General features: G+C 44.3%; 1 protein-coding gene across 7 annotated transcripts in view; it reads right to left on the reverse strand.

The window, feature by feature from the left end:
* Positions 1-366: 366 nt before the first annotated feature.
* GFRA1 (GDNF family receptor alpha 1) overlaps positions 367-27,526 on the reverse strand; it is a 209,487-nt gene continuing 182,327 nt past the window's right edge. For all 7 annotated transcript variants that reach the window (XM_054522913.2, XM_054522912.2, XM_063727772.1 and 4 more), the window contains 3 exons: positions 26,013-26,194; positions 3,584-3,637; positions 367-2,564 (listed from right to left, as the gene is read on the reverse strand). In XM_054522913.2, coding sequence (XP_054378888.2) covers positions 2,412-2,564; positions 3,584-3,637; positions 26,013-26,194 — 389 coding nt within the window. In that variant the 3' untranslated portion in view covers positions 367-2,411. The remainder of the gene's footprint in view (positions 2,565-3,583; positions 3,638-26,012; positions 26,195-27,526) is intronic.

The raw sequence follows: 27,526 nt of genomic DNA on the forward strand, positions 1-27,526 counted from the left end.
ATTTAATCAGCAACTGATTTTCAAATTGAGGATCTGGTAACTTGAATATGCTTTTATCACTGAAGAAAAATGAGATATTTGTTGGTGACAGATGAGGCTTTTCAAAATTTAATTTACATATTGCCTACCCATGCATTCTTCAATGAAGGCTGCCCTTGTTAGCACTGAAACTCCCATTTCCTCTTTGGTCATCTGAAGCTCATTAGAGCTGCTGTTACTACAGAAGTAATCAATAGCTTTCTATAGCGGATCACATAGAATCAGATCCCTATGCAATTAGTCCAGTGTAGATACACAGAGATACCTTAATGAAAACAAAATACACTCTGTAAGAGATATGCGCTCATAGATAACTGGCATTCCAAATATTTTGACACATTTAATGTGTTTATTCAAAGTAAGAGTCTTTATAGAACTTTTCACTAATTAAATACAGTTGGGTGTCTGCTGAATTTCCCTTGAAAACATTTTGAAGCGAAAAAAGTCAGTATGGAGTACTGTACATTTGTGTTGATTAACATTTGGACACAAATGTACTTTGAACACCAATAGAGCTGAAAGACTATGCCTTTATCTTGGATTTCATAGATTTCCCCTTTCCCCCAGTGACTTATCTTACAAGGCAAACACCAGCAGGCAAAGGGGATCTGTAGAAATGTGCACCCTGGTTTCCTCCTCCATCTCCTCTACCAATGTGGGAAGAAAGCCAATGCTCCCCAGCACTTTCTCAAGGTGGAATCTCCTCTTTACTTAATGTTGGAGAAAAGTGGCCACCAGTACTCGATCATTGTAGATTTGGAATCTCGCCATCTAAACCAAACTTCGAAAGTGCACTTTCGGGTCTACTTAGTTAAGAAAGAGAATAATGGAAGATGATATGTGGTTAGCAAAGCCAGATGCCTTATCACCAGGGTCCTGTTCTGCTGATCTGTGCCAACCAACTCATCTCACCAAACCTAATGTCAACCCTCTTGATTCACAAACCTTCCTTCTTTCCTAACACGGTCTGCAGTCTGTCACGGAGGACATGAAACAAGATGCAAGCAGATCCTTAATGACCTTCAGACCAAACTGCTCCTAACAGTGGCCAAGACATTGCAATCGGGAGTAAACACAATCCTTAGGAAAAGAACTGTGCATCCCAGCATGGATGTGCTTCCAAAGAAAGGACAACCTGCCCATGCCTCCGTGTCCCAATCAAAGCTGCCTTTGTCAGATAACCTGAAAACCAAGGTACTGGATTGTGTCATGACAAGAATGTCATGAGATGATGCAGAACATTTACAAGCAGCCACCAGTTCCCTCCACAGGTATGCACGCTTGCACTTCGAGCAATGGCAAAAGACAATGCTTGTCTGCTCTGTTTCCTCCTGCCTGTCCGTGGTAACATGATGCAGAACTTTCTGCTACAGCACGAGGCTTCTCAGAGTCTGCTTTTGACAAGCTGTATTTGTGAAGTTCGTATCAGAGCGAACACTACTTATGAGGGGAAACAAGCTCTGTGTATTTTGTATTAAACCATCAGTAAAAAAATGAGACAATATCATTACTTTCAAAATATAGAAAGCCAATAGTTGAAATCATTTAGTAGTAAAATTTTTTTCTACATATAACCTCATATGTGTAAAGAGTATTAGAGTGACATTTCAGCTATATTGGACTCTTGTTAGGTAAAGGGCTTCTCACTCAGGTAAGGCTTAGGATTAGGAGAGTGTCGTTCAGGGATTGAGGTACTGAATCGGCACACTCATTCCCCACTCTCTATTTTGACTAAAAGACAGATACTATATTTGGATGTGACAGGTGTTTTTTCTTTTGTACAAGAGTGCAGAACTGTTTGTTTACAGTACATAAACATCAGCGTGGAAAATGCTAGTACATATATAAATGTGAATATCAGTACCAGCTGTTTCCACAAAGCCCACTCTTGGTAAGAATCTTCTTTGTGGCAAAAAAGCTTGGCATCAATGTAGGCTGAAATTTGTATCATTAGAAATCAATGTCATTAAAGGAGATATGGGAGTTACCTTAGAAATATTAACTCCTTCTCTAGCTAGGAAAGGCCAGAAGTAAAACTGTTAAAATCATCATCATTGTCATCATCATCATCATCGAAAACACAGCCCCAGTTTGCTTTACAGCCCAATTTACAAACTGTCCCTTTAAAATACAGCATATCCCAAAGACTTCTGAGTTTGGAATGGAGCACTGCATCAGGTTTTTCACAGAAGCCCCGAAGGATCACAAGAAGCTTTCTTAAAAGGAAAAAAAAAAAAAAAAATGTTCCAGTTGAATGGAACTGTTTCTCAACTGAGCTCCTAAAACTGGAATTTCAGCTATACAAGAGAACAGGAAACAGATAACTTGGTTTTTGTCTTTTTACATGTCCATATTGTATTTTTTTAATGCAGCTATGATGTTTCTGTTAAAGATAAAGATAATAGGGTGGACAGAGCGGTTACCACCAGAACCAGCAGTGGGCTCAGACCACAGCTTGGAGGAGCAGCCATTGATTTTGTGGTTATGTGGCTGGAAGCACCGAGACCTTCTTTTTCATAATTACCCTGTAAGGAAGAATGGTTTCATTATCATCCACTGCATGTCTTCATTCTACCACAGTATACTTTACACTCTCTCTCTCCCGCCGACTCCCCCACTGGCTGACCCACTCACCAAAGCTGACCAAGATTTTACCACTGAGACTTAAATTCACTGACTATGGGAAGAAACCATGAACCTGGGTTAGAACCAGATACTTTTGATAAAGTGTCTGGCCAATGCTTACTGCTTGCTCTTCCATTAGGGATTATTAAATTCATTTTGGGGGAAGATATCTGAGTTCAGGTACCCCTGTCATTCTTTACCCCTCTCTCCAGGGTTCCATGTTGCACAGGTAACTGACAGCATTGGAGACAGGCAGAGCAGCCTCTCCCTGCATGAGCGAGTTCAATCCCAGATTTTATAGATGAGGAGTTGGAGAGAGCAAGAGCTTGCCCTGCTCATTGCTGGGAGAACCAAACCAGAACTCCGGCTTCTGGATTCCCAGCTAGCACAGCTGTCCTTCCCCAGGATAGAGTCCTCCATCTCTGTCACCAGCACCTGCTTAATCCCATAATGCCACCCTCCTACACAAGGAACCAGGGCCCACACACAGCAGAATTATCGGTCTCCTTGCCTGTAAACTGTAGAGAGGAATGTGTCTGCTCTAATCTACCCATGGGGGCCTGTGGAGGTCAGAGGCACCACAGATAGAGAACATCTGGTGAGCAGTGAGATTTGCTATGTATCTTCTCTGTGCTGGATGATTTTACATGACTGTGATCACAGAGAGGCTCAGGGCCCTGGAACACTTGTATTAATCCTTGGACAAAGATTCCGGGTCCCATGCTTACTTCCAATTTTGTGAACTGGAATTCAAAGTCTTCGCCTTGCTCAAAGGGCAGACGGTCATGGAGGGTGGCTTAGATTTCTTGTGGACTGGATACCTTCTTGTCTTTGAATGCTTTATATGATACCCTGCCCCCAGGGGCCCAAAGGCTATGTTTCTATAAATGCAGGAAGCCTCCAAAAGAAACATACTTACATTGGAAATACAGAGGTGCGTATTGCCCGACACATTGGATTTCAGCTTCTGTGCCTGGAGAGGGACAAGAAAAAAAAAATGCTCAAACATAATACAGAAGAGTAATTACTGATGATCCATTAATCAGCTGTCTAGGGCAATGCTCTCTGATAAATATGTGAGACACAGCTGTGAGCTCCATATATAATTGAACATTTTCTAGTAGCCATGTAATAAAGAGATATCAGGTGAAGTTAATTTTAATAATATATTTTATTTAACCCAATATATTACCATTTCAAAATGTACTCAATATTAATAAGATACTTTACATTCTTTTTATCCACACTAAGTGTTCAAAATCTGGTGTGTTTGGCATGGCACATCTCAATTCAGACTTACCCCATTTCAAAGCCGAGTGGCTCCCGAAGGAGCAGCCCAGGACTAGGTTACTAAAGAAAACGTTTTGAAGTAATCCCTCATTTCTTAAAGTTAATTTTTGGGAATTACCTCCTTCTAGGTAAAAACATTGCAATAAACATCTGCATTTGTTAGTGATACAGACAGAGACCTTCCTGGGCTTGTTTGTTTGCTCATTTGTTTATTCATTGCTCCAGTCAACAAACCCTTACTGAGCACCTACTGTTTACCAATGCTGGGTATATGGTGATGAACAAAAAAGGACATGGTCCCTGGGTTCGTGGGGCTTCTCTCTAGTAAGGAAACCACTCACTAGTCACTGTTTAGGATCACACAGAATCTGGGGCTAAGGCACAGGACAGGGACCCTTCCAGATGGGCATCCTCAAAGAATCACACAGAGCAGTACAGATCCTCAATCCAGCCATTTGAAAATGGCTTCCCGAGCAGTTGCAAGGGGACTGGGCTGTGAAGGCACTGAGCTCCCTGTTTCTCCTCAACTGGAATAACCCTCCACTGGGCTTCTACCTGATAATTTCATTATAGGAAAGGTCCCATTGCTCAAATAATTACAGTGAAAATGCATGTGAAAACTACTGACCCGGTACAACCCTCTCATTTTACAAAGGAAAACAGAGCCCAGAGAAGTTAAGTGACTAATTCAAGGTCACACAACAATTTACTTACAGAGGCAGGAGGCAGACCCAGTCTCTTCAATTCCTAAATGAAAATGTGCTACCTCCTGCATCACAGTGGTTCTCCTGAAAATCCACACAAAGAACTCCCACGGTGCTCCTTCCTCATCCCCAGCAACAGGAGCCGTTTGGCACTGACAGTCAGAGAGCTTATTTGTCAACGGGCTGAGCCCTGGTTAAGCGTTACACTTGAATCAAGGAGGACCTGGGCAACCAGCTCTGTGTGGATGGCACTGGCAGGCTGCCTGTTGTGACTTTTGCAACTCCTGGAAGACATGCTAAGCTAAAATGATAGCATGTTCACCCAAGGAGTAATTTATTGACCATAATGCTACTTGGGAGGCATCATAATCTTTACCTATATTTGCATATGCCAGCTGTGAATATGAAATAGAAACCTTTAAACAAGCATCAAGAATAAGACACCGTGAAGCATCCCTGGGCTGTTCAAAGGTCACTAAATGTTATGTATAAGAAGATCAGAGGGGAAATTGGAAGAGGAATTGAACCTGATTCAAAAGCCTACTTTTAATCTATATTAATAGCAAATCTGGTCCATTGCATTGTCACCTACAGAGAGTAATGTGTAGTGCTTTACATGTTTTATTTCTGTTCAAGTTTGGAATTGTGCCCAGACACCAAAATGGCCCTAAAACATCACATTCTGCCTTTTCTAGGCCATAATCTATAAAAGACATAAGCCCTTGCTAAGGGCCTTTGCATAACTAACAAATTTACTGAATTGCACAGGGAAGGCGGCGTGATTTCTAGACTGGGATGCATTATGTCCTCAAGTTCTTTCTATGCTTGTGGTCACAGCTAAGTTGCACCTCAGTGTCGTAGACCACAGTGGCTTCTAAGAGTTCCAAGGGCTGGGAAGGCCTCCTTTCTACTTTGTTCAGTATGATTAGCACTAGAAGACAGTGTTTCATTCATTGTATCCTCAATCTGTGACACTCATTAGCTATACTGCGGGTATATAATCCTACTATTATTAAATGATTAGAAAGGGGCTTTCATCAATGGACTAGAAAAGCCTCTATCTTAACAGGTTTTCTTAAGTGGACTCTGCCTGCATAGGTAGATTTCTGACCCTCATTAGTCACGGAGGGTTTCACACTACATTCAGAATTTATAAGCTTTCAACCAGGGAGACACGCACAGGTGTAAACTCCAAGGATCTTGTCTTCTATCTGGAAATGGCAGGCATAACTTCAATTACACAGGAAAATGCATTTAGATCAGCTCCAAGTCTGTGCAGTCGCTAAGTTCTTGTTCCCCCAAAGAGGGTATCCCATTGGCCTCTGTATAAAGGAAAATGTCAGTTTCTGGCCTTGTCTCCGTGTAGTCCCATTGGCTAAAGCTGGAAGCAGCACCTCTCAAGCTCATCTTGCCTGGAGGACCATTCCGATTGGCATAACTGGAAGAACTGCTGAGTCCAAGTAAGAACATGCAGCCAGATCCCTACAGGGAATGCTCTGACAAAACGCCTTCTCTCCCATTAAACATCTTCCCAACCCACAGAGGTACTCAGCACTCCAGAGGCTTAGCAGTCCACACACAGGACTCTAAAGACTCTGCTTACATTGTGTGTTAACAAGCTTCCTACAGAGCAGTCTGGGTGCTCGGGAAAGCCCTACAGCAGCACACGCTGAGCAGAGAGGCTCTGGAGTTGCACCTAAACCTGGCATGGGCCACTGTCAGCTCTGTGAGTCTGATTAGCAGAATCAAAGCATTGCATATAGGTTTGAGATCTCTTTAAATCTCACTCCAAATGAGATGAGGGCCACAGTGTGTTGGCTGTCTAGACTGGATGGGGTCAACAACAGACATCATCAGGCTGGAAGTCCAGGAACTCTCACAGCGGGCATGCCGCAGAGAGAGGGTCAGAGCCTGGGATGTAGACCTATGAACTTCTGGCTAGTTGCATGCTTATGAGTCCTGTATGCAGTGTGAACTTCCTGTGACCACTGAGGGTCAGAAATCTACCTCCGCAGATCCGGAGTCTACTTAAGAAAATCTGCATTTTAAAACCCACTTTGGAAGTCTGAGAAACCTGTTATTTCCACATTTTAAAGGCTTTTATCCTGAGCATTTCTGAAAACATCATCAAGCTATCACTGTCTTCCTAGTCAGGTACGATAAATGCAAACAGATAAAACTGCAGGGCGTCTCCCGCTCTCAGCTATCACAAAAAAGTACTTACACACTTTAAATGCTGTCTCAGTTGCTGCAAATTGGGACGTCCCAGGAAAATTAGAAGGAAAAAATAAACCCCAGACTCCTGAGACTTTGTAAGGTATGAGGTAAATTAGAAACGGGAAGAGCACCTTTTATTCCTGAGTTACAAACTGGTAAAACCAAGGGTGTAATAATAGAAGGGCTGGCACAGTGTTCAGGGGCCCTTCAGTGAGCCTCACAGCCCTGATGATTATGAGAAATGCAGAGAGCTGACAAAGAGCTCAGCCAGCCGGCACCTATGCAGACACCATGCCTTACAGTTTGTGATTTTAACACGATATGTCTTTTAACAAGAGATGAAGAAGAGAAGATGCATTTCATTTTTCGAAAAATCAATTCGAACTATTCTTACAGTATGTTGAAAAATGAATTATTTAATCCTTTTTAAGAAAGGGTGTTTCTTAACTCCAATTTATAGCTATAAAGTTTAGGAGAAGCTGCCTGACTCTGAGTTGGGGGAAACACCACCACCAAAGTATAGTACCTTGAGGTTTTCATCTTGAGAACGGGAAGATGAAAATCATACTAGAGAAGCCTGTCTCCAGACCAAACGCCTTCCCTACATTCTGGAAAACCAGGGAAACCTGTTTTTTAGGCATGTGAAGCCTTGTCTCTCCAGCAGCTGTTGCTCTCATATTATAAAAGTGTCACTGGTGGTAATCCCCAAGTCCAGGCACGTCGCATAAATGAATTTTCAGGGCACTGTAATTGTGGGGGGACAGACCTCGCCAGTCCCTGGCACCAGAGGGTTAATAAATACATTAGAGGCTGTTAACCTCTGTTACTTGGAGTCAGAGCAGTGCCTCTCCTGCTTTTTACCCCAGTGATTAGCATTTGGAAAGCCTGCCGTGGTGCCAGCAGCTTCCCTGTGCAGAACGCAGAGATGCACACATCATTTATAGCTCTCAGCCCAGTCCCTATGCGGGTTCTGCCCACAGCAGGCTCTCCCCAAGCTCTGGGGACAGGTCAGGCTTGCGAGCAGCATGCTCACTCTGATTACGGAATTGGAGACTTAAAAGTGCACTCACCCGGAGCCTGGCCTTTGCTGCCCCAGGACTCCATTTCTGTAGAGAAGCCAGTATTTAAGCTCCAGATTTTAGGCAGCTGTCAGCCAGCAGGGCATGGAACATTTCTCTGTTCTCCTCCACGCATAAGAAAAGCCAGTTTCTGCTCTACCTCCAGAAAATAAAACCAGGGGAAGTTGCCCAATCCAATAGCAACAGACTGTCCAGTCTGCAGCCAAATAGTCATAATTAATGATGCTCTGGTTCTTTTCTTCCTTGCTTTACTGATTAGAGAGATTTGCTATATTAGGAACCTGTTTGCTTAATGACAGAATACAAGCAATAAACAGAGAAATACACAGACTGTAAAATGCAATCAACTTTGCTCTCCAGCACTCACTAAGTACCTAGCTGCATCTATCACACTTGTCAATACCCGTTTATTAGCATACGAGTCTCTTCTGCAGCACAAACTGGACCTTTGCTAGGGAAAACCACTGTATGAGTTCGTCCCAAAACAGTCCAGAAGCAGAAGTCCAGAACTCAAAGCCATTTCTCAGTTTAAATCTACATATTTTATGTTCCCTTGTAAGACAAGCCATGGGAAGAAGAGTATGTACCTAATTGAGGTTAACTGAGCAGAGGAACCTGCTTCCAAGTAAGCATCATTCACACTGTGTTTTAATAGATAGACTCACCTGCTTACAGACTTCAATAGGAAATACTTACTATATAACAATTCTATTGTGTACGAGATACCAATTTGCCCAAATTAATTTCTGTATATAAAAAGGAGACAGAAAAAAGAAGCTCCTTGTTAGTGAATCCAAGCTAAGTAATGGTGGCCCACCTAGAAGTCTGGAGCCTTTTTTTTTTTTTTTTTTTTTTTTGGCTTTGGATTTTGCCTATTGACATCTGGGATTGCTGGGAGAAGTTTTATTGCTGGTCTGGTCCCAAGCAGTTGGCCAGCCTTTCGAAAACATCTGCCACTCTCTATTTTGAAACTTACCTTCCTGGAGGTTTGCTTTTCCTACAAACTTGGTAACAGTCACTTGCAACCACTGGTCTGAATAATGTCCAGTAAAGTCAGCTGTGTAAAACAAGTGGACACATAAATAAAGCCTGCTCTGAGCCTGTGGGCTTGGGTGTTTTTCTTCCAGAGCCTGAGCTCAGCAACGAAGGGATCCATTTCCTCCAAGCTTAATTCTGCCAAGCCCCACGGACCCTGGCCCAGGCCAGAAAGAAAACCAGCGGCTGTGAGGGCGGCCAGGGTGAGGCTGGGCGAGCGTGCTTCTGAGAAGGGGCTGGAGTAGCCCTGGGTGACTCTTCTACCACTGAGCCTGGGACTGTCTGGTCTCCTCTACCTGCTCCCCCCAAAGATGCTTTGTCTCTGTGTTGCCTGAACCTCAGCCAGAGGCTTTCATGACATTAAGCTCTTAGAAGGCCTTGTAAAGGTATTTCACTCAGCACAGGTTTCAGGAAGGCCCAGGGGTGCCAAGTTTCTTTCATTAGTCTGGGCAGGTCGAGTCACAGGATGAGGGACCTGCAGTCATACTTTCTTACTCGGAGGAGGCATAGCTCAGACAGGTTGGGCTACATTTAGGTAAAGCCTCCCATAATGGGTGCATAGTGAGTTGAAATAAAGCCAGATTCCAGATGTGTGTGTTTGGGTGTGGGGATCCTAGCCTTGAAGCTGACAGACAGGCTCCAGCAGCGAAGATCTTAGATTCCTGGCACCAATGGGACAGTCAGTGTTGAACTGTGAAATTTAGTTTCAGCTTAGTGCCAAGCCTAGATCAGAAACCCTCTTCTTTGACCTGATTGGGGACTGGGCCCATAGGTGGTCAATTGGGAAATTAAAAAGTAAAATCACTTAGAAATGGTATGTCTGTATGAAACTTTAATGTCTAAATATTATTCCTTTACTGATTTTTGGATTATGTGACCAGGACCATCTTTATTCTTTTTTTTTTTTTTTTTTTTTCTAAAGAATCTATTGATTGGAGTTCCCTGGCTTATGTTTTGCATAAGCCACGTCTATAATTCCTGGTCTACAGTTCCTGGTTTCAGTTTCCTTAAAACAGGAGTGACGTTTGACACCCACAGAAGAATCTCAGTACACAATATTCCTATGTTTTTATAATTGCACTCGGTCGTTTGTAGTCATCTCACCCACACCTAATCCAAAGGCTTTTTTTTTTTTTTTTTTAAGGAATTTGCCTTTTCAGATATATTCAACTTAGTTTGCATTGAAGCAATTGTCCTTTTTTTGTGCTCCTATTTCAGTGATTTATGTAATATTTAGCAAATGATGTAAGCAAAAATACCAACTACAACCAGCACAAAATATATTTGATGCTTGTTAAGCCTGCATCCCAACTGGAGAGAGTGAGGAGCACTTGTGGGTAGAAGAAGCAAAGCCCACTAGTGTGGCCCATGCAGTGGGTCTTGTGCAGTAGCCAGTATGTTTGCAGGGGAAGGGACAGGCTGGCTTCTATAGCGAGCTGGCTAAATGAGTGTCAGTTAAGAGAACTTCTGCTACAATTTAGAACTTGCTGCTGGTACTGGCTTGACTGATATGGTATGGTAAAAAGAGCACAGGTTGGCTAGGTGCGGTGGCTCACAACTGTAATCCCAGGACTTTGGAAGGCTGAGGTGGGTGGATCATGAGGTCAGGAGTTCGAGACCAGCCTGGCCAGCATGGTGAAAACCCATCTCTCCTAAAAATACAAAATATTAGCAGGGCATGTTGGCGCGCACCTGTAATCCCAGCTACTCAGGAGGCTGAGGCAGGAGAATTGCTTGAACCCGGGAAGTGGAGGTTGCAGTGATTTGAGATCACACCACTGCACTCCAGCCTGGGTGACAGAGACAGACTCCATCTCAAAACAAAACAACAAAAAAAAAGAGCACAGGTTACAAGTTTCCTAGTCCTAGCTGTCCAACCATCATCCATGATTCCAGTCATTCCTGCCCTACTGTCTAAATCACAGGGTTGTGAAAATCTAATGTGATACGCTAGATGGAAGTCCTTTCAAAATTCAAGTTGCTGTGGACAATCTCTTAGCCTCTCTGTGGTTGATGGTCATTCTTTGATAGAGGCAAAAGTGGGAAATGCAAAACCTCACGCTAATTGGGCTTGCGAACATTGTATTGAAGAGAATCAGTTTGTGATCATCTGTGATTCCTCAGATTTAAAAATGAATGCAATGAAAGAGACACAGTCCAGTAAGATATATCAACAGTCCTCCATTAGCTAAGCATTCCCTCGGGCTTCCCTGTCAGTCTCCAGTGCACCATAAAAGGATGCCTGCAGCTTTGCACTTGTAATTTAATGCTAATGGCAAGATGGCAAGGAGTGCTGCGTGCAGACTCTGTCTACAGCATGGAGCTTCACAGGGTGCCCTGGCTGGGCTTACTTCTTCTTTTCATACCTTCACAGGATCACCTTACATCTTTTTTGCTTTTCCCCAGGCTGGGGCAGACACAGGTTGCAGAAATACATTAGAGAACTGTTTGTTTTCATTCATGGTTAACTTGCTTGATTAGTAAAATATTCAGACAAGAAGCAATTATGAGCTGTATTTTAGAAAATTATGCGCAATTAACAATAAGATAATGACAAAAATGTGTGAAAGACATTTTGAAGACGTTTTGGTTTGGGGTGAGGGCGGCTGTTTTGTATCACGAACATTCAGCATTAATGGTATAAAGGCAAGTAGGAGGGACGGCCCTAAAATGAAACATTTGTTTTCTCAGAATGTGCAGTTGGGAATGCAAATGTGCAAGAGCAACAGAAAAGATTCATTGTTGTCCCTGATGAGAAGTGCATGAAGCCTATCTCATCAGACACGCATCCTCATCGCCATCAGATAATATTTATTAAGCCTCTCATTCTCCTGTGCGTTTATATGCAGCTGAGTGCGGCCCCGTAATGGCTCTGTGACTTATGGTGGTAACTAAGGTTTGATAGAAAACACCACAGTTTGGAGACACAACGGACCAGGGGCTTTTGTTCATCCTCTGGTTCAGAAGATGGAACGTGGTTGGTGTTGCAAAAAACAAGGTAAAAGCAAAAAACCTTTACAATTTTTTTAGAATATGTGCTTTCAGAGAAAAAGATTCTAGAAAGTATAGGAAAACCAAGTAGATGAATAGTGATGATGACTGTGATCATTACTATCACAAATAGCCTTCACCGATGATGATCCCATCTGCCTTTTACCAAATACACCCATCGCCGAAACAACTTTCTTTCTGAGGGGCGCGCTCCCCTTTCCTATGGGTCAGGAACAGGGGTTCTGAGAGGTGATGACTTGCTCAGGTTTCCACAGCTTGAAGAGGCTGTGCTAAGATTTGAACCCAGTCACTCTGACTCTAAAAATCAATGCATATTGACTCCATGCTAGACAGCTGTCCATTGTCTCCCATATCTTACATCAACCCTCAGAAACAGCTCATTATCCTGGTGACAGCTAAGGAAGGTTCTGAGAGGTGCAGTCATAAGCCCAGGCTCACACAGCCAGCATGGACAGAGACAGCTCAGGCAGCACAGAATCAACAGAGTCTGAAAAGGAAGACAGAGCCCAAGTGTGTCCTCCCAAGCTTCACCCCAGAAACCAGGAGCAACTTCTGCAAATGCAGCTTCTGTAGGAAGTCAGAGGTCAAGCCAGGCCAGGAGGTTTCTGCTCCTCCAAGATGCCAGTGGTAAGTGCCTCTCTGAGGTCCCTGCAGCAGAGGGGCAGGCAGGGGACAGCCGCCCTGGGGAATACTCCCAAAATGTTGACTCAGTGCCCACTGTCTTGAGTTTCCTCTCTAGACAGTCTCATTTTCTTGGGTTTGAAATATAAGGGGCAGAGAGGAGGGATGCTCTTGGTTGAATTTTACCCAATAAGAGAACCAGGGCTGTTTGCTTCCACATAAGGGAGTTCCATGGTTCAAGAACATGCAGAACCTATTATTCAGGGGAGCACGGTTGGCTAGAAGTCCTAAGGATAAAAGGTCAGTAGGGGATATAAGAAATTGGATTTATTTATAGTATGTGATCTAAGTGTGCTCAGAGGTATTCTCACAGGTTACCCAGAACAAGAGAGCATATTTATAGCCAAGATGGTGCAGACGTCCTATTCCTTTTTATTAAGCATGTTTATTACCCGGCAGTTGGGTTAAGCAATTGTCCAAGGGCTGAATTACTGTCCTTCTGATGGGCTGGCCTCAGTGCCCTCTGGACCACAGGTGCAGGTGGCCTAATGGCTTTTCCCATAATGCACTGAAGAGGACCTTATCTTCCCATCCTCTCTCTAAGTCTTTCTCTTTTTTTGAGAATAGTGGTTCAAAAAAAAAAGTGCTTAGGAGAAGACATCATAAATGGGTGATCAAACAATTGGTCTATTTTTGCAAGGTAGCACACCTATATGATGCTCAGGTTCATTTCTCAGATGAATTTTGGGGTAAAGGTCACCGGATGCCACCTCAGCACAGACTCCTCCTATGTCATCATCAGCAAAGACCACCCAGGAGAATAAAATAATGGTATAAATGTTACTGTCCTGGAGGCTGAGTTACTGAGATGAAGGATTTTAATTTGTTTAATAATTATAACACTCCTAGGCAGTAGCATTTATCATTCTCATATTTTAGATGATAAATCCAAGGACCAAAGAGATTAAGCTACTCTCCATCTTAGCCTGCAGAGGGTTTGGATTTTATTGTAGCAAGAGGCCTGGCCCTTCAGCATCTTCTCCTAAGTACCATAGCCTCCTTTTCTTAAAAAATCAACACTGGAAACTAACCACCCTGTACTTGTTTGCATGATCACTTGTCAGGCATCAGTACAATTGATGCTGTGTTTTGCTTCAGCTCTATTATCTTTTTTTTTTTTTTTTTTTTTTTTTTGAGACGGAGTCTTGCTCTTTCACCCAGGCCGTACTGCAGTGGCGCTATCTCGGCTCACTGCAAGCTCCGCCTCCCGGGTTCACGCCATTCTCCTGCCTCAGCCTCCCGAGCAGCTGGGACTACTACAGGCGCCCGCCACCACGCCTGGCTAATTTTTTGTATTTTTAGTAGAGATGGGGTTTCACCGTGTGAGCCAAGATGGTCTCGATCTCCTGAACTCGTGATTCACCCACCTCGGCCTCCCAAAGTGCTGGGATTACAGGCGTGAGCCACCGTGCCTGGCCGAGCTCTGTTATCTTAAAGTGAGTGTCGGACTGGAGCAAAACAAAGGATGGTATTGCCTCCATTCTCCATGGGACCACAGAATCACTAAGTGCTGTCCACTACATAGTACTAACATAGTACTGGGGTACTATAACATAGTACTGGGGTGTTTTGGGGTGAGGAATAAGAGGAGACAACAGCTGAAGCCCAGAGCTAATGCCTGTCTGAAGGCAGCAAGAATGTCTTCCAGCTGTGGCATCTTTGCTGAGATGACTGAAACCTGCCAAAACATATCCAAATGGCAGGCACGGATAGCCTTACATTGTTCCCAAGGAACACCAAAATTCCACGGAAACACCCTGGAGCCAAGCTGACAAAGATGGGTCAGACGACTAGAGAACTGAATGAGAAACCAAAAAAAAGGAAGCCTGTGTCGTTTCAGGGTGATAGAAGAAAGGGGTTCTAAGCGCTGCAGGTGACCTCTTCCCAAAGTATTTACCAGGTGGAGAGTTCAAAATAAGCCTGCTCTTTGTTCACATAAAGGTACCACTGCTTATAGCACAGAGTGGTAATGGGCTGTGAACCCCAGGTCAACCAGACTGCACCTCAGAGGAAACAGCCCAGCCACACGTGACTTCCTTTGACCTTTTCCATTTCTGTGTAGCAGAAACAGGGCTCTGAGCCAGAGCTGGTTCGCTCAATAATCACACTGTATTCAAGGGTCCTGGGATCTAATTCCCCATGGTGTGCTCCCTAAGCTATGTGATAACTGTGTTTGTATCCCTGGGCCACCTCTTTTACTGGCTTTTGTTGCCTCAAAACATACCCATGGCAAATTCCAGAAATATAAATAACATGAACTATAATTCCAATGACAACGAGATCATGCCTTCTCCCAGATGCTATAATATATGATAACACTTGTATTACTCGTAATGATAATATATAATTAAATTATCAGGTAGGGCTCCCTTTCTGCCATTCACTTTATAGAATAGTAAACTATGAGTTATTTGGAGGCGTTCATAAGAGACTTTATAAGAGTTAGGAGCTGGGGTTCAGGCAGTGTGATCAAGAGGCCATCTGTAAAATGAAAATCTTCTCTGGAGAGAACCAATTTATCGCCTGTTTAAGTTGGAGTTCTCCTGGCCTCACTGGTGTTCACCTAGTGCTTGGAAAATACGCTTATTCTTGCTATAGGAGATTAGGGATAAAAGAGAAAAATTATAATTTAGAGATACCACACTCTGTGTGCTTAATTGAGAGGGCATCTGCCTACATTGTTGCTGAGAAAAATAGATCCCATGACCTGCCTTTGTTGAAAAGGTGACATCTGGGTTCATTAAAGGTGTGCAATAGATTTTGATAAAAGCTATTTTTCTAAGTCATTAAATTGGTTTTTAGGAACTTTACACTCTCCTTCATTTGAACAATTATTAAACTATAAAATAGAATTGCGCCATTGCGAAAACCGTAATCTGAAATTTTACAGCCAGCTATAAAATGCTGTATTATTAAACTATACTGAAGATGCTCAAGCCCATTACAACTTTTAAAATGAATTATAAAACCCTTTACTGCTAATAAAATAATCCTAAATTACAGTATTATGTATTCTAACAATATGTTGAACCAAAGTTTGCTACAATGCAAACATGCCAATCACAAAGAAATCATTTTTTGAATTAAGTTTGCAGAAGCTGGCAATATGATAACAGCTGCTTCAGCAAGGCAGCCCAGCACCTGATGTCGGCAGGCTGGGGGGGGACAGCATGTCCTCCATGGGAGCTGCCTTTTGCCAAGTTCCTGCAACCACAGAACTAAGAGTCAGCTTCCTGTGTTAAAGTCTGCACAAGGGACACTTAGTAGGGCCCCGGGGATTAAGAAAAGGCTTGCATGAACAGCGCTGTTTTCCCTTAACATCTCCCCATGAGTGAGATTTTGTAAATGCAAAATGTTTAGTTACGGAATAGCTGCCACTTACATGTACGATACCTAGGATATAGGGTGCCACACACACGTACCTATCATGAGGGCTGGCCCCCAAGATTAAATTCCTATTTTTTTGTACCAGTTATACCCTGCATGCGTCCATTTCCAATCGAGTTGAATACACAATTGAAAATGTAGTTGAGCATGCTGGCTTGTATGGCAGCCTTAACAGGGTAATACCCAATTTTGAGCTCTGAATTTCCTGCTGGAAAAAAGGCCCCATAAAGCAATGCCTCCTGAGTCCCATAACCCAACCTGATCCTTCAGGGCACTTCTCTGACACTGAAGGTGGGACAAAGGGGGACAGTGATATCCAATTGCTGGGACGAAAGCCCCTTGAAACTTACAACTAATAAAAACTTACATAGTACCATTTTTGAGCTGGGCACCATTCTGAGCGTGCTTTCCACTCACAAACACATTTAATCCGCAAACACCCCAGGAAGCTCTTCTCCTGTCATCTGCACATTAAAGATGAGGAAATTGAGGCAGAAAAGATAAGTAATTTGCCCAAAGTTTAATGGCTACTAAGTGGTGGAGTGCAAAGTTTCAACTCCAGCTTCCTTATGAGAAGTTTCACAGTGCTACAAATTGGGTTCAGTGTATACTGCCTGGGTGATGGGTGCTCCGAAAATCTCACAAATCACCATTAAAGAACTTACTCATGTAACCAAACACCACCTGTTCCCCAAAAACCTATGGAAGTAAAAAACTTAAAAAATAATAAAAGAAGTTTCACGGTGCATCTCTAGAATTAAAATTATATTTTAAAACAACCAACTCTGATGAGGCGTTGTTATGTAATTAAAAATTTGACTGGCTTTTGTCCTTGGTTCCTGATAGTTAACCTCTAAATCCTTGGAATTTCTTGAGTGCCTGTTATTCATGAGTTCTTTGGATCACACCTGAGTGTCCGAGTAATGGGATGACCCAGGATCAGGTCAGGTTACCACAAAGACCAACCATGGGTCACAGGGTTGGGACTTTGAGCCACAGTAGGTCAGCCTGACTTCCTGATCCCCATGGTGTGGGGAGGAGGGCTGAAGACTGCCAGTCATGTGGTCAATTATTCAATCAATAGTGCCTACTTAATAAAACCCTAACAAAAACTTTGGAGACTGAGCTCCTGGAGCTTCCTGGGCAGCAAATACATTAATGCGGCAAGTGGGTGACATGCCCTAATTCCACGGGGACAAGGCAGAGAAGCTCTCCATTGGAGAACCCCCCCAGACCTTGCCCTAGGCATCTCTTTGTCTAGCTGGTTCTGATCTATACCTTGATAATAAAGTGGTAATCTTAGGTCTTGTAGCACTTTCCTGATTTCTGTAAATCATTCTAGTGAAATGAACTTGAGGGGTTCATGGGAACCCCTGGATTTTAACTAGTTGGGCAGAAGTGCAGGTGGCCTGGGAATGCCAAAGTGTGGCTGGCATCTGAAGCAAGGGCCGTGTTGTTGGGGACCACGCCCATAACCTGTGGAGTCTGACACTAACCCTGAGTGGTTAGCTCGGAATTGAGTTGTAGTGCGGTCTACCAGTTGGTGTCAGAATAGGCATCATTACTTTTCTTTATGCTCATTTATGAACCAATCTGACACTTCAGTCTGCCAGATGTTCAACAAGAATTTAGGGACTGATTTAATCTATAGCGATGAAAAATGTTACCCAGAAACACAATGTTTAAAGTGCTCTGGTTTCGGTAATACAGTGTAGCCATTTATAATGGGGGCAGGGAGGAACGTTGCTTTGGCCTTGCTCCTCTCCTGATCAAGTATCTCTGTGCCTCAGGTCTCTTGTCTGAAAAATGGGAATGGTAACAGTACTGACCTTCTGAGGTTACTGTGAGGATTACTCAGGGGAGGCACTGCGTATGCATTTGTGTTATTAATACCTGGCCATAAAAAGCTGGGGTGACCTAAGTTATCAAAGCAAATTGTTCTGGGATCTGTCATAGAATTAGATGGTTTATAATGTTTTCCAAAGTGGGGCTTGGGGACTACTGGTGGTACATGACATCATTTTAGGTAGCATGCAAACTTTTTTATGGTTTTAATTTTAATATTTATATATTGATTTTAATATAGAGAAAGCACATTGAACTCATGCTTTCACATATGTTAGTAACAGCTTCAGATAAGTCTCAAAGGCAGTAGTGTGCATATAAATAAGTATAGCTCATAATTGAATTTAAAGACAAAGATGAAGCAAATAATAGGATCAGTGGAGTGCAGATATGGCAAAGACTGCAAAGTCCTGGGATATGAGGCTAAGAGGCAGGACTAGTTCTCAAATACCGTCTTTTCTGCAACCAAGAATGTTTCCTGTTAACAACTGCATCACCTCTTCCTAATGTCAGCATTGGTTAAAGAGATGTGGCAGGGACCGTGGCAGCCAGTTCCACTCTGGTCACCAGGCTGGACCAAGATCTGACCAGAGTGGCAGCTCCAAGTCACAGCTCCAAGAAGCAGATAAGTCAGATGAAGCTCCCAGGAGATGTGCGGAGAGATGGAATTTGGATCAGTTCTAATCCCTCAAGACCTAGTCCTTTTATTGCCTTTGGTTTCCCTTCCTTCTTGGCCTGGTGTCCAAAGAACATTCTCCCCCTTCCCCTCCTCCCTGGGACTTTCTACCAAGACCACATCTTAGAACTGGCAGGATATCATTCAGCTCAAACCCCACCCCCCCACCTTTTTTTTTTTAGACGGACTTTTGCTCTTCCTGCCCAGGCTAGAGTGCAGGAGTGTAATGGTGCGATCTTGGCTCACCACAACCTCCGCCTCCTGGGTTCAAGCGATTCTCCTGCCTCAGCCTCCTGAGTAGTTGGGATTACAGGCGTGTGCCACCATGCTGGCTAATTTTGTATTTTTAGTAGAGATGGGGTTTCTCCATGTTGGTCAGGCAGGTCTCAAACTCCTGACCTCAGGTGATCCGCCACCTCGGCTTCCCAAAGTGCTGGGATTACAGGTGTGAGCTACCACACCCAGCCTCAAACCCTTCTTATTAATTAAGAAGACACAATGCAATCTAAAGAGCTCCATCTTTCTTCCTCTGTGGCCCCCCTGCTCCTGAGAGCAGCTCTTCCTTTCTGGCCCCTGGTCCTGTGTCAAAATCTCTAACGCATCTCACTAACCATGCCAATAGTGGAAGCCGCTTCCCCCAGTGCCAAGGGTCAGCCCGTTGTTGTGCCTGGCTCTTTGCATACTGGCACTGTTCTTTATCCCTCACAAAAAAACAAGAGCTCAGTGGTGTTTTACAGCACAGATTCAGGGTAAAAACCAAGCAATAGTCATGGAGCCACAGGAGGCGAGCCAGGATTCTCACTCAGGTCCAACTAACTCCAAAGCTCAAGCTTTTCCCGGAAAACCAACTCTTAGACCGTCAACCATGGGTGAAAAGAAAAGTGCGGAAGAACTGCTCTCAGGGTTACTTCACCCTACTTGGAGGGGTGGGGTAAGGAGAGGGGGTGAACCCCCTTCCGGAGCCAGGAGTCTGGTGTGGAAACAAGCACCTCTCTTTCTTCGCTTCCATCCTCCTAGGCCTCCTCTCCTCCCAGTCTATCATCCCGTGCAAAATCCCAGCACCCTGGACTGGCTCTCAAGCGCCTCTTCTCTGGTGGAAGATTAACGGGCCGCCAAAGCACCCCATTGCTCTGCTAGCATAAATTGCAAGAAAAACATTTAGAATATTGATTAAGTGCTCCGTGCTAGAAGATTGAAATTTACCTCCTGTATTTCCAGGATTAGCTGACATAATGGGGTCAGTCTGCTGGCACAAATGATTTACAGAACACCCATTGGCAGCTTTCCTTTTAAAACTCGACACTTAAAATTTTCACTTGGTCACAGCCAGTGGAGTCCCGGGTATTTGGTAGGCTTGGATAATCGCCTTCCCACCACATCTAGACATTGGGGGTTTGCCCCCACAAAGAAGAGTTTTGAAATCATTTCTGGTCTGGTCTGGCCCCAGCTGGAACAAATGGACTTTGGATCTGAGGAGGTACTGGGGCCATGGGGAGAGGGTGGAAGGGACTATCTAAATATAGATTATTTTCAATATTCGAATGCAGAAGATGTAGGAGTTAAACAGATTAGGTCTGCCCTCCATCCCTCCTGCCACTCTGCAAACATTAGGCTGCATCCTACAAGTACCTGTTTTCTAAGCTTGACACGACTCTGGGGAGAGAAGGAAATGTACTGAGGCTTTGCTGGGAGGCTGGGACGGTGTGGACCTAGGCTGAAATCCAGTGAATGTGGCAGGTTCTCTGCTCCAGGCAGATACCCACCCCAAGGCCTCTGCCCCCACGCTGCACAAAGAGGGGCCCACAGTGTCTCTACTGTGAACCCCTTAGGGCTAGCATGGTCTGATGGTGAGAGAAGACCAGGCAGCTACTGGTGGAGTGGTTGGGGGCAGGACGGCTGCCCTCTGCATGTTTGATTTTAACAGGAAGCATGCTTTCAAAGATTATCCACATGGACCCTTCATCTCTTTCATGACTAGGCAAGCTGCTTTGTGGTTTCTTTCTAGAATGCTGTTTTAAAAGACCCACCAGGATGAGATCTGTCACGCTGGTCCTCCACGTCTCACCCACAGATGTGTTTTATGTGACTCACAAAAGAAATCTCTAACTTTGAATGTGGCTTGTGCTGTTTACTGGAGCCCATGCCAACTGCCCACAGCTATCCTCACCTACCCTGCTTGCCCTGGGGCTGAGCGTGTGCCCCACGGTCTGTCACGCATTTCCAGGGGAAAGGGACTGAAGGGGGGCTGAGGCAGTGAAACCCTCTCAGGGGGCCTGAGTCCGAAGACTATAGCTCCCAATCCTTGTTACTCTATTTGACCACAGAAATCAGAGGTCAACAAACACCATGTTAAGATGTCTTCACTGTAAGCCACCAGAGTTAAGCAGTGTACAGTGATGCAAAATAGAGAATTTTTCTAACGTTCCAAAGATATTTACTTTAAATAAGTAACACACACACACAGTCCATTTGGTTTAAATATCCTGAGCTTTCTCCAGCTACCAGACCACTCCAGTGCACGGAAGATGAAGTAATTGATAGGATTATTAACGTTTCTTTGTTTTCCATATGACCATTTCATACAAGTCGAAGGAATAGGCCAACAATAGCACAGCCTGTGCCATGCTTGTCACTAATATGACTGCCAATTAATCCTGACATGGGAGCTTGGCGGGTAACCCAAAACCCGGTATTTTATCACCTCAGGGGGTTAGCACTTGGACATTTCTGTAACATTTTACACTAATCAATCAACTTTCCTTTTTTAAAGCAAAGCCTTTCATAGGAACCATGGATGCGTCCTATATTCACCACATCCATAGCCCCCTAGTTCCCCAAACAGAACTGCATTTGGTTTGTTGATAATTACACTTCGGAGCAGACTTTGGAAAATGTTTATTCGTGTTTCTTCCCTTCCAAGGGGGAAATTTATCTCAAATGTTAAGACTGAAACTCAAGTCCCTAAGAGTTTTCTCATATTATTGTATACTTTAAAATATTACAAGAGGGCGCTTCTCAAGGGAAGTGAACTTTAGAGCTGCCAAAGATAGTTGACTTTCTCTGAATCTGTTACCAATGGATCCCAAGCTGGTTAAAGTCAGTTCTATTCTGAGTCATGACACATGTGGCTGGGACAAACGCCATTCTAAGATATTTCTAGGACCCCCTCCCTCCTCCCCGACAAATGATAATTTGTCTGGAGACAGCCATGCAGGCAGAGGAGGGTCAGATGGGGAGAATGAGTCTCCTGGGAGCCCTCCGCCCAGGCAAGAATCCTAAATCAGCTGGAGGGACTATGTTCTCGGGATGAAGGCCCTTCACTCATCACTTTCTCATCCCCCCGATCCTCTAGCCTCAGATGATCCTTTCAACCATTCTTCATAGAGGTCACCCTAGAAAATCAGCAAGCTGCAAAAATGTTACTGGCAAACTGTCACTCCTTCCCCTATGTTGTCTCCTGGAATTGAGGCATGAAGAAAGAAACCCAGTCTGAAGTCGGAGCTTTGCCTCTGTCCCCCATATTTGCATCAGTGAACCTCAGGAGGAACTAGGACATGCGGCTCTCTCAAAACCAGCTTCTCCTTTCTTATTCTTTCCTTCTTCCTCACTGTCTATTCTTCATCCAGAGAAAGAATCCCAGTTGTCCAAGGGTCATGGAACAAGGCAAAAGTGCCCTGGCCTCAAAGTTAGAAATCTTAGTCTGCTAGAGAATTACTGTGTGATTCTGGATATGTCACAAGCCTCTCCCTGGCTCAGTTGCTCCATTTGTAAAAGGCAAGGATGTCTGCCACACCTGACTCATGGGGCACCTGACTCATGGGGCTGCTGTGAGGAGTGCAGAGGGCAAAGCACACAGAAGGTTTTGAAAAATAAAATAAACTACACACCTGTTAATATAACCTCCCACCAATGTTCCCTAGCACACACCCAACACCCCGCCCCCAAGGAAGCATAGCACCACCTTCCATCTGTTGTAAAGGAACCAAGTGGCCACTGACTTGGGATCAGACACTAAATTGCATGTGACCTTCATAAAGCACCATTCTGGAACGTTTACTCTGCTCCATTTAATCCTCTCAACTCCAGCAGCTAAGCCATATATGTGCTTTGTAGATGAGGAAGCTGAGGCTTAGAGAAGTTAGCATGCTTGCAGAGGCCACCATACTGGTGAGGACAAGAGCAGGGTCTGAAATGGGCTTGGCTGCCTCCCCTGCCCTTATCCCTTATTCCCTGCCTCATTTGTGCAAAAAGGGGCTCATGCAGGTCGTCATCTTAGGAGTCAAAGTGAGGTTCCATGGAACCCTAAGGGCTCCCTGGAAGTGAAATGCTGTTTAGCTCCAGGATATGTGGAGACTGTGCATATCACAGGGAATAGAGGTGTGGCTAGAGCTACCTTTTGTTCCTCCACAGCCGCACGCCTTCATGTCCCCCTCTGCCAAGGAGTTAAACAGCAGCCCAGAGATAAATGTCATGCTTTACTTTTTGCTTTCTGTTTTTGTTTTGAGACAGAGTCTTGCTCTGTCACCTAGGCCAGAGTGCAGTGGCGCAATCACGGCTCACTGCAACCTCCGCCTCCAGGGTTCAAGGGATTCTCTTGCCTCAGCCTCCCAAGTAGCTGGGATTACAGGCGTGCACCACCACGCCCAGCTAATTTTTGTATTTTTAGTAAAGACAGGATTTTACCATGTTGGCCAGGCGGTCACAAACTCCTAATTTTACTTTTGTCCTTCTGTTTAGAAAGCAGAGTTCCTATCACTAACAGGAAAGGAAAGGCATGGTTTCTGGGGAATAGAACTCCTGTGTTCCCTGATGTTGCCGGGACAACCCTGAGGCAGTACAGATCCTCCTTGCAGGGAAAGGTGTTTGGACAGATCTGTGTTGGGGGCAAAGCCTTGGCTGTCTATGTGGCCAAGCCACATACTGCACTGTACCACGGGGAACCCAAGTCAGAAGCTAGGATTTGGGCGGGGGGCGGAGGACAAGGGGCGGTGTGGAAGAGAACACCTCCTGTGACTGACAGACCCCTCTCCTCTCATGGAGGAAACTCCAATTTCATGGAGTTTCCAATGATGACTATTCTGAGATGTCGCCTATTAACTTTCAAAAATGTTGACAAGTTGCATCTTGCCCAGTATTCTAAGTTTACTGACAAGGCAACTTTTGTTTTTGAATGCTCATCTCCACAAAGTTTCTAAAACAGAGAAGGGACTTAATAAACAGGCTGAACACTGAACGTTGCCTCTGCAGTCACCCTCTGTGCACTGAGACATGTGCAGAAAAGAAGCTGGTTTTGCTGTAGCCAGAACTTGCCTTTTCTTTCCAGAAACCACCACTGGCTTCCCGTGATCACCTTATGATAATAGGATCCTGCCCCTCACCTGACCACTTGTCTTTACTGACACCAGAATCTGAATGGGCCCAAGAAGCTTGGAAGACTGACCTAGGAGGAAGCAGGGTGCAGAGCACCCGCTGGAGATGGAAAAGAGACCCTGTTCCCTGCCTGGCTCTAGGACTGCTTTCAACTCGCTGGAGGACTCTGAACATATCATTTCCCTGCTCTGAAACTCAGGGCCTCGCTGCAGGATGGAGCAGTTCCATGCCATAGTATTTCCCAGAGCTCCTCCTGGCTTTCTCTGCACAGTGCTTTGGAGAGAGTAAATGCCCGGGAAATGCTTTAGAAGTATGAAGCACATCTGGTTGACCTTGGGCTGTGCCATTTCCTTATCAGCCTCTCCTTAGTGTTTTGTGTGTGTGTCTCTGAAGACTGTGTGGCTGGGGTGGAGAACCAGAAGGACAAAGGACAGAGACACAAGCTCAGATGAATGGCGTGGAGGACATCCAAGACGAAGAGGGGTCTTGAGATACCAAGCAAATCAAAACAAGTTTCTGGAACTTTCTAGGGAATGAAGTGGGTTGTGGGTCAAGCTGGTATCTGGCGAAAGAAGGCATCTTGTGAGAATTCTAGTGAGGCTGACCCTTGATGGGGGCTGGCGGCCTAGATGTGCTCCAGCGATGAGCATGAGGCGACAGCACAGTGCTTGGCACACAGGCCACCAAACATCCCCTTCTCCAGCATAGCGGGAGGCAGAAGTCACCATGTGGTCACCATTGCCCTCAAAATACAGGAAAAATCATGGAAAGAACGAGGCTCCTGGGTTCCCAGTGCTGACTCTGTGACCCATTAGCTCTGCAGACTTGAGCAAGAGTGATCCTTCTCTGAGCCCCCGTGTCCTCAAACAAAAGAAGCTACAATACTATAGTGATAGCATCTCTCCTGCAGGCATCAGGAGGGTAACACCCAAAGGGGTAAAGAATGTGAGGATACTGCTGGGCACGGTGGCGCAAGCCTGTAATCCCAGCACTTTGGGAGGCTGAGGCGGGTGGATCACAAGGTCAGGAGGTCGAGACCATCCTGGCTAACATGGTGAAACCCCGTCTCTACTAAAAAATACAAAAAATTAGTCAGGTGTGGTGGCGGGCACCTGTAGTCCCAGCTACGCGGGAGGCTGAGGCAGGAGAATGGTGTGAACCCGGGAGGCGGAGCTTGCAGTGAGCTGAGATTGCACCACTGCACTCAGGCCTGGGTGACACAGTGAGACTCTGTCTCAAAAAAAAAAAAAAAAAAAAAAAAAAGAATGTGAACGTACCCTGTGAACATACAAATAGGAGCTGTCTTGCCAAATAGCTGAGTACTCATTACTATGAAAAATCAATAAAAAAGCAGGATAAAGACTCTGCTTTTGACTGAAGACAGGAAATCACCACTTATATCCTGCTGTGGTTCTGCCCTCGTAGACCTGGATTAACCCCAAAGAATGTTCTTGACCGTTCTCACTGGACCGTATCCACACGCGGGGGTTTGCAGGGCAGCTTGTGCCTCCTCACGGCTCCTCCTACTGCCAAAGAGCACTTGCTTTTGCTTCTGAAGAACCAACCCATCAAGCAGTCTGCATGGGAATTAACCAGCAACACTGTCTCTGGTTTTTAGAGACAGTTAAATACTCCATGCCATGTGATGATGACAAACTCAAGAGCTCCTTTCCTTTTATTATGCTGCTGCTTTGCAGAGAACACAGAATCAGCATAATAAATATGTAACCAAGCCAACTTGACAACCCCACGCACAAAAAACTTCAGAGATGCATCTCCCCAGAACCCTCATTGTATAGGTAAAGAAAGTAGGGCCAGAAACAAGCCACACTCCCGGTAAATGACAGAGTCAGTTCCATAGTCTGACTTTCTCTGCACTATATGACACATCACAATCTTCACTGGTTGTGTTTAAAATGCAGTTTTGAGACTCAAACCCGAGCAGCATTCGTCATCTATCTCTGCATACATTTTGGAAAACGAGTCTGCCCGTGTTCCCTGCCCCCGCCCCAGGAAGGGAGCCCCAACAAGGAATCTGGACGCAGTTCTCACCTGTAAATTTGCACACGGTGGCAAAACATGAGTGGGAATTTCATTCTCAGATGCTGCTGGCCCCAGGGGCTTGTTCTTAACCCGGAGGGCAGTGGTGGTAGTGGCAGTGGTGGTCTGTACTGGGACGGCTGGCTGCCACACAGTCACATCGGAGCCATTGCCAAAGGCTTGAATTGCATTTTCTGCAGTAAAACAGGAGGAAATCCAATTTCAAAGTCAAGCAGCAAATGTAACAGACAGGATATACACAGCCAGAGAGGCACACTAGAAATTCTGATTACAGCACTGGACTTCTCTGAACAAAACACATCCATCCATTTGCCCTATACATGCTGAGAGCCAGTCTTTGGGGTCAGGTGCTGAAAAATCAATTCAGTCATTAAACCCTGAACTGGACACTTAGCTATGCTCAGAATGCAACAAATATTTATTGTGTTCCTGTTTATGTGCCAGGTGCTGAGCAAGATCCTTGCCCTGAAATATCCATCAGTCAAGCCCTTTGAAACCCGGCCTCAGTACTGTTACTTGGGATCATAACTGTCCCATTTTCCAAGAAAATTCTTGTGCTCTGTCAATATTCTATATTAAAAGGAAACTAATTAGTGCTTTAAAAAAAAATCCTAATCATGAGACTGAGGCAATTCAATGGCATTCACATTAATATGGCAGGCAAAATGGAACCAGTTTCTTTAAAAAAAATCTACCCCAAATCTCATCAGTATCTAGTGAAAATTTAAGTAAGATTATTTTTTCTCTTTCTGCTCCAGTCTTCCAAACAAAATCTGCATAATTAGGTAGGAGCAGCCCTGCTTAAATGAAAAGTTTAAAATGTAAAACTTCAAAAGCTTATTATAATTTCATAGGATTAGATTGTTTTTATGGCAAGAGTAAATTGGTTGTGTGTTGTTCCCCTCCCCAAAATGAATAAAAAACAGTTTCTAATCAGGTCTTCGGGGATTTGGCCTGGATTTAGGATTTTTTTTAAATTTCATATTCATTGTATAAAAAAACAAACTCCTCCATTTGGGACCTGAATGTGCAAATTGACAATATATGACTCTTAGTTGGCATTTTTCTATATACAAGACAGAATAATTTAAGCCTAATCTTCCTCTTAGAAGTGACATTTTGTTCTAAAATTGTTATCCTTTAAGTTCAGTAAATTGGAAGCTTGTTTTCTGCACCTTTACATTTTTGGGGGCTGTAAGAAACAGCTTCAAATTAATATAAATGCTTTTTATGCTCCCAGCTATGTTCCATGGCTTAACTGGTGAGTGTGAGGCAGAGAAAGAGGCACACAGGGACCAGTTCCCTTAAATGCCCAGAAGAACCACCACTGCTACCCTTGCTTTTGCTTAAAACACGTAGATTCAAGAGACTCACAGTTTCTTGCAACTACCTGTGCTTTTCCCAGTGTGTTTGCCTTGCCACATCAGCGGTTCAGTTGTTCACTTGCTCGTTCATTCATTCATTCAAATGTTAATAGAATATCTACTAAAAGTGCCAGGCACTGA

The sequence above is a fragment of the Pongo abelii genome, chromosome 8 (genome assembly GCF_028885655.2).
Source record: "Pongo abelii isolate AG06213 chromosome 8, NHGRI_mPonAbe1-v2.0_pri, whole genome shotgun sequence".
Classification (NCBI taxonomy): domain Eukaryota; kingdom Metazoa; phylum Chordata; class Mammalia; order Primates; family Hominidae; genus Pongo; species Pongo abelii.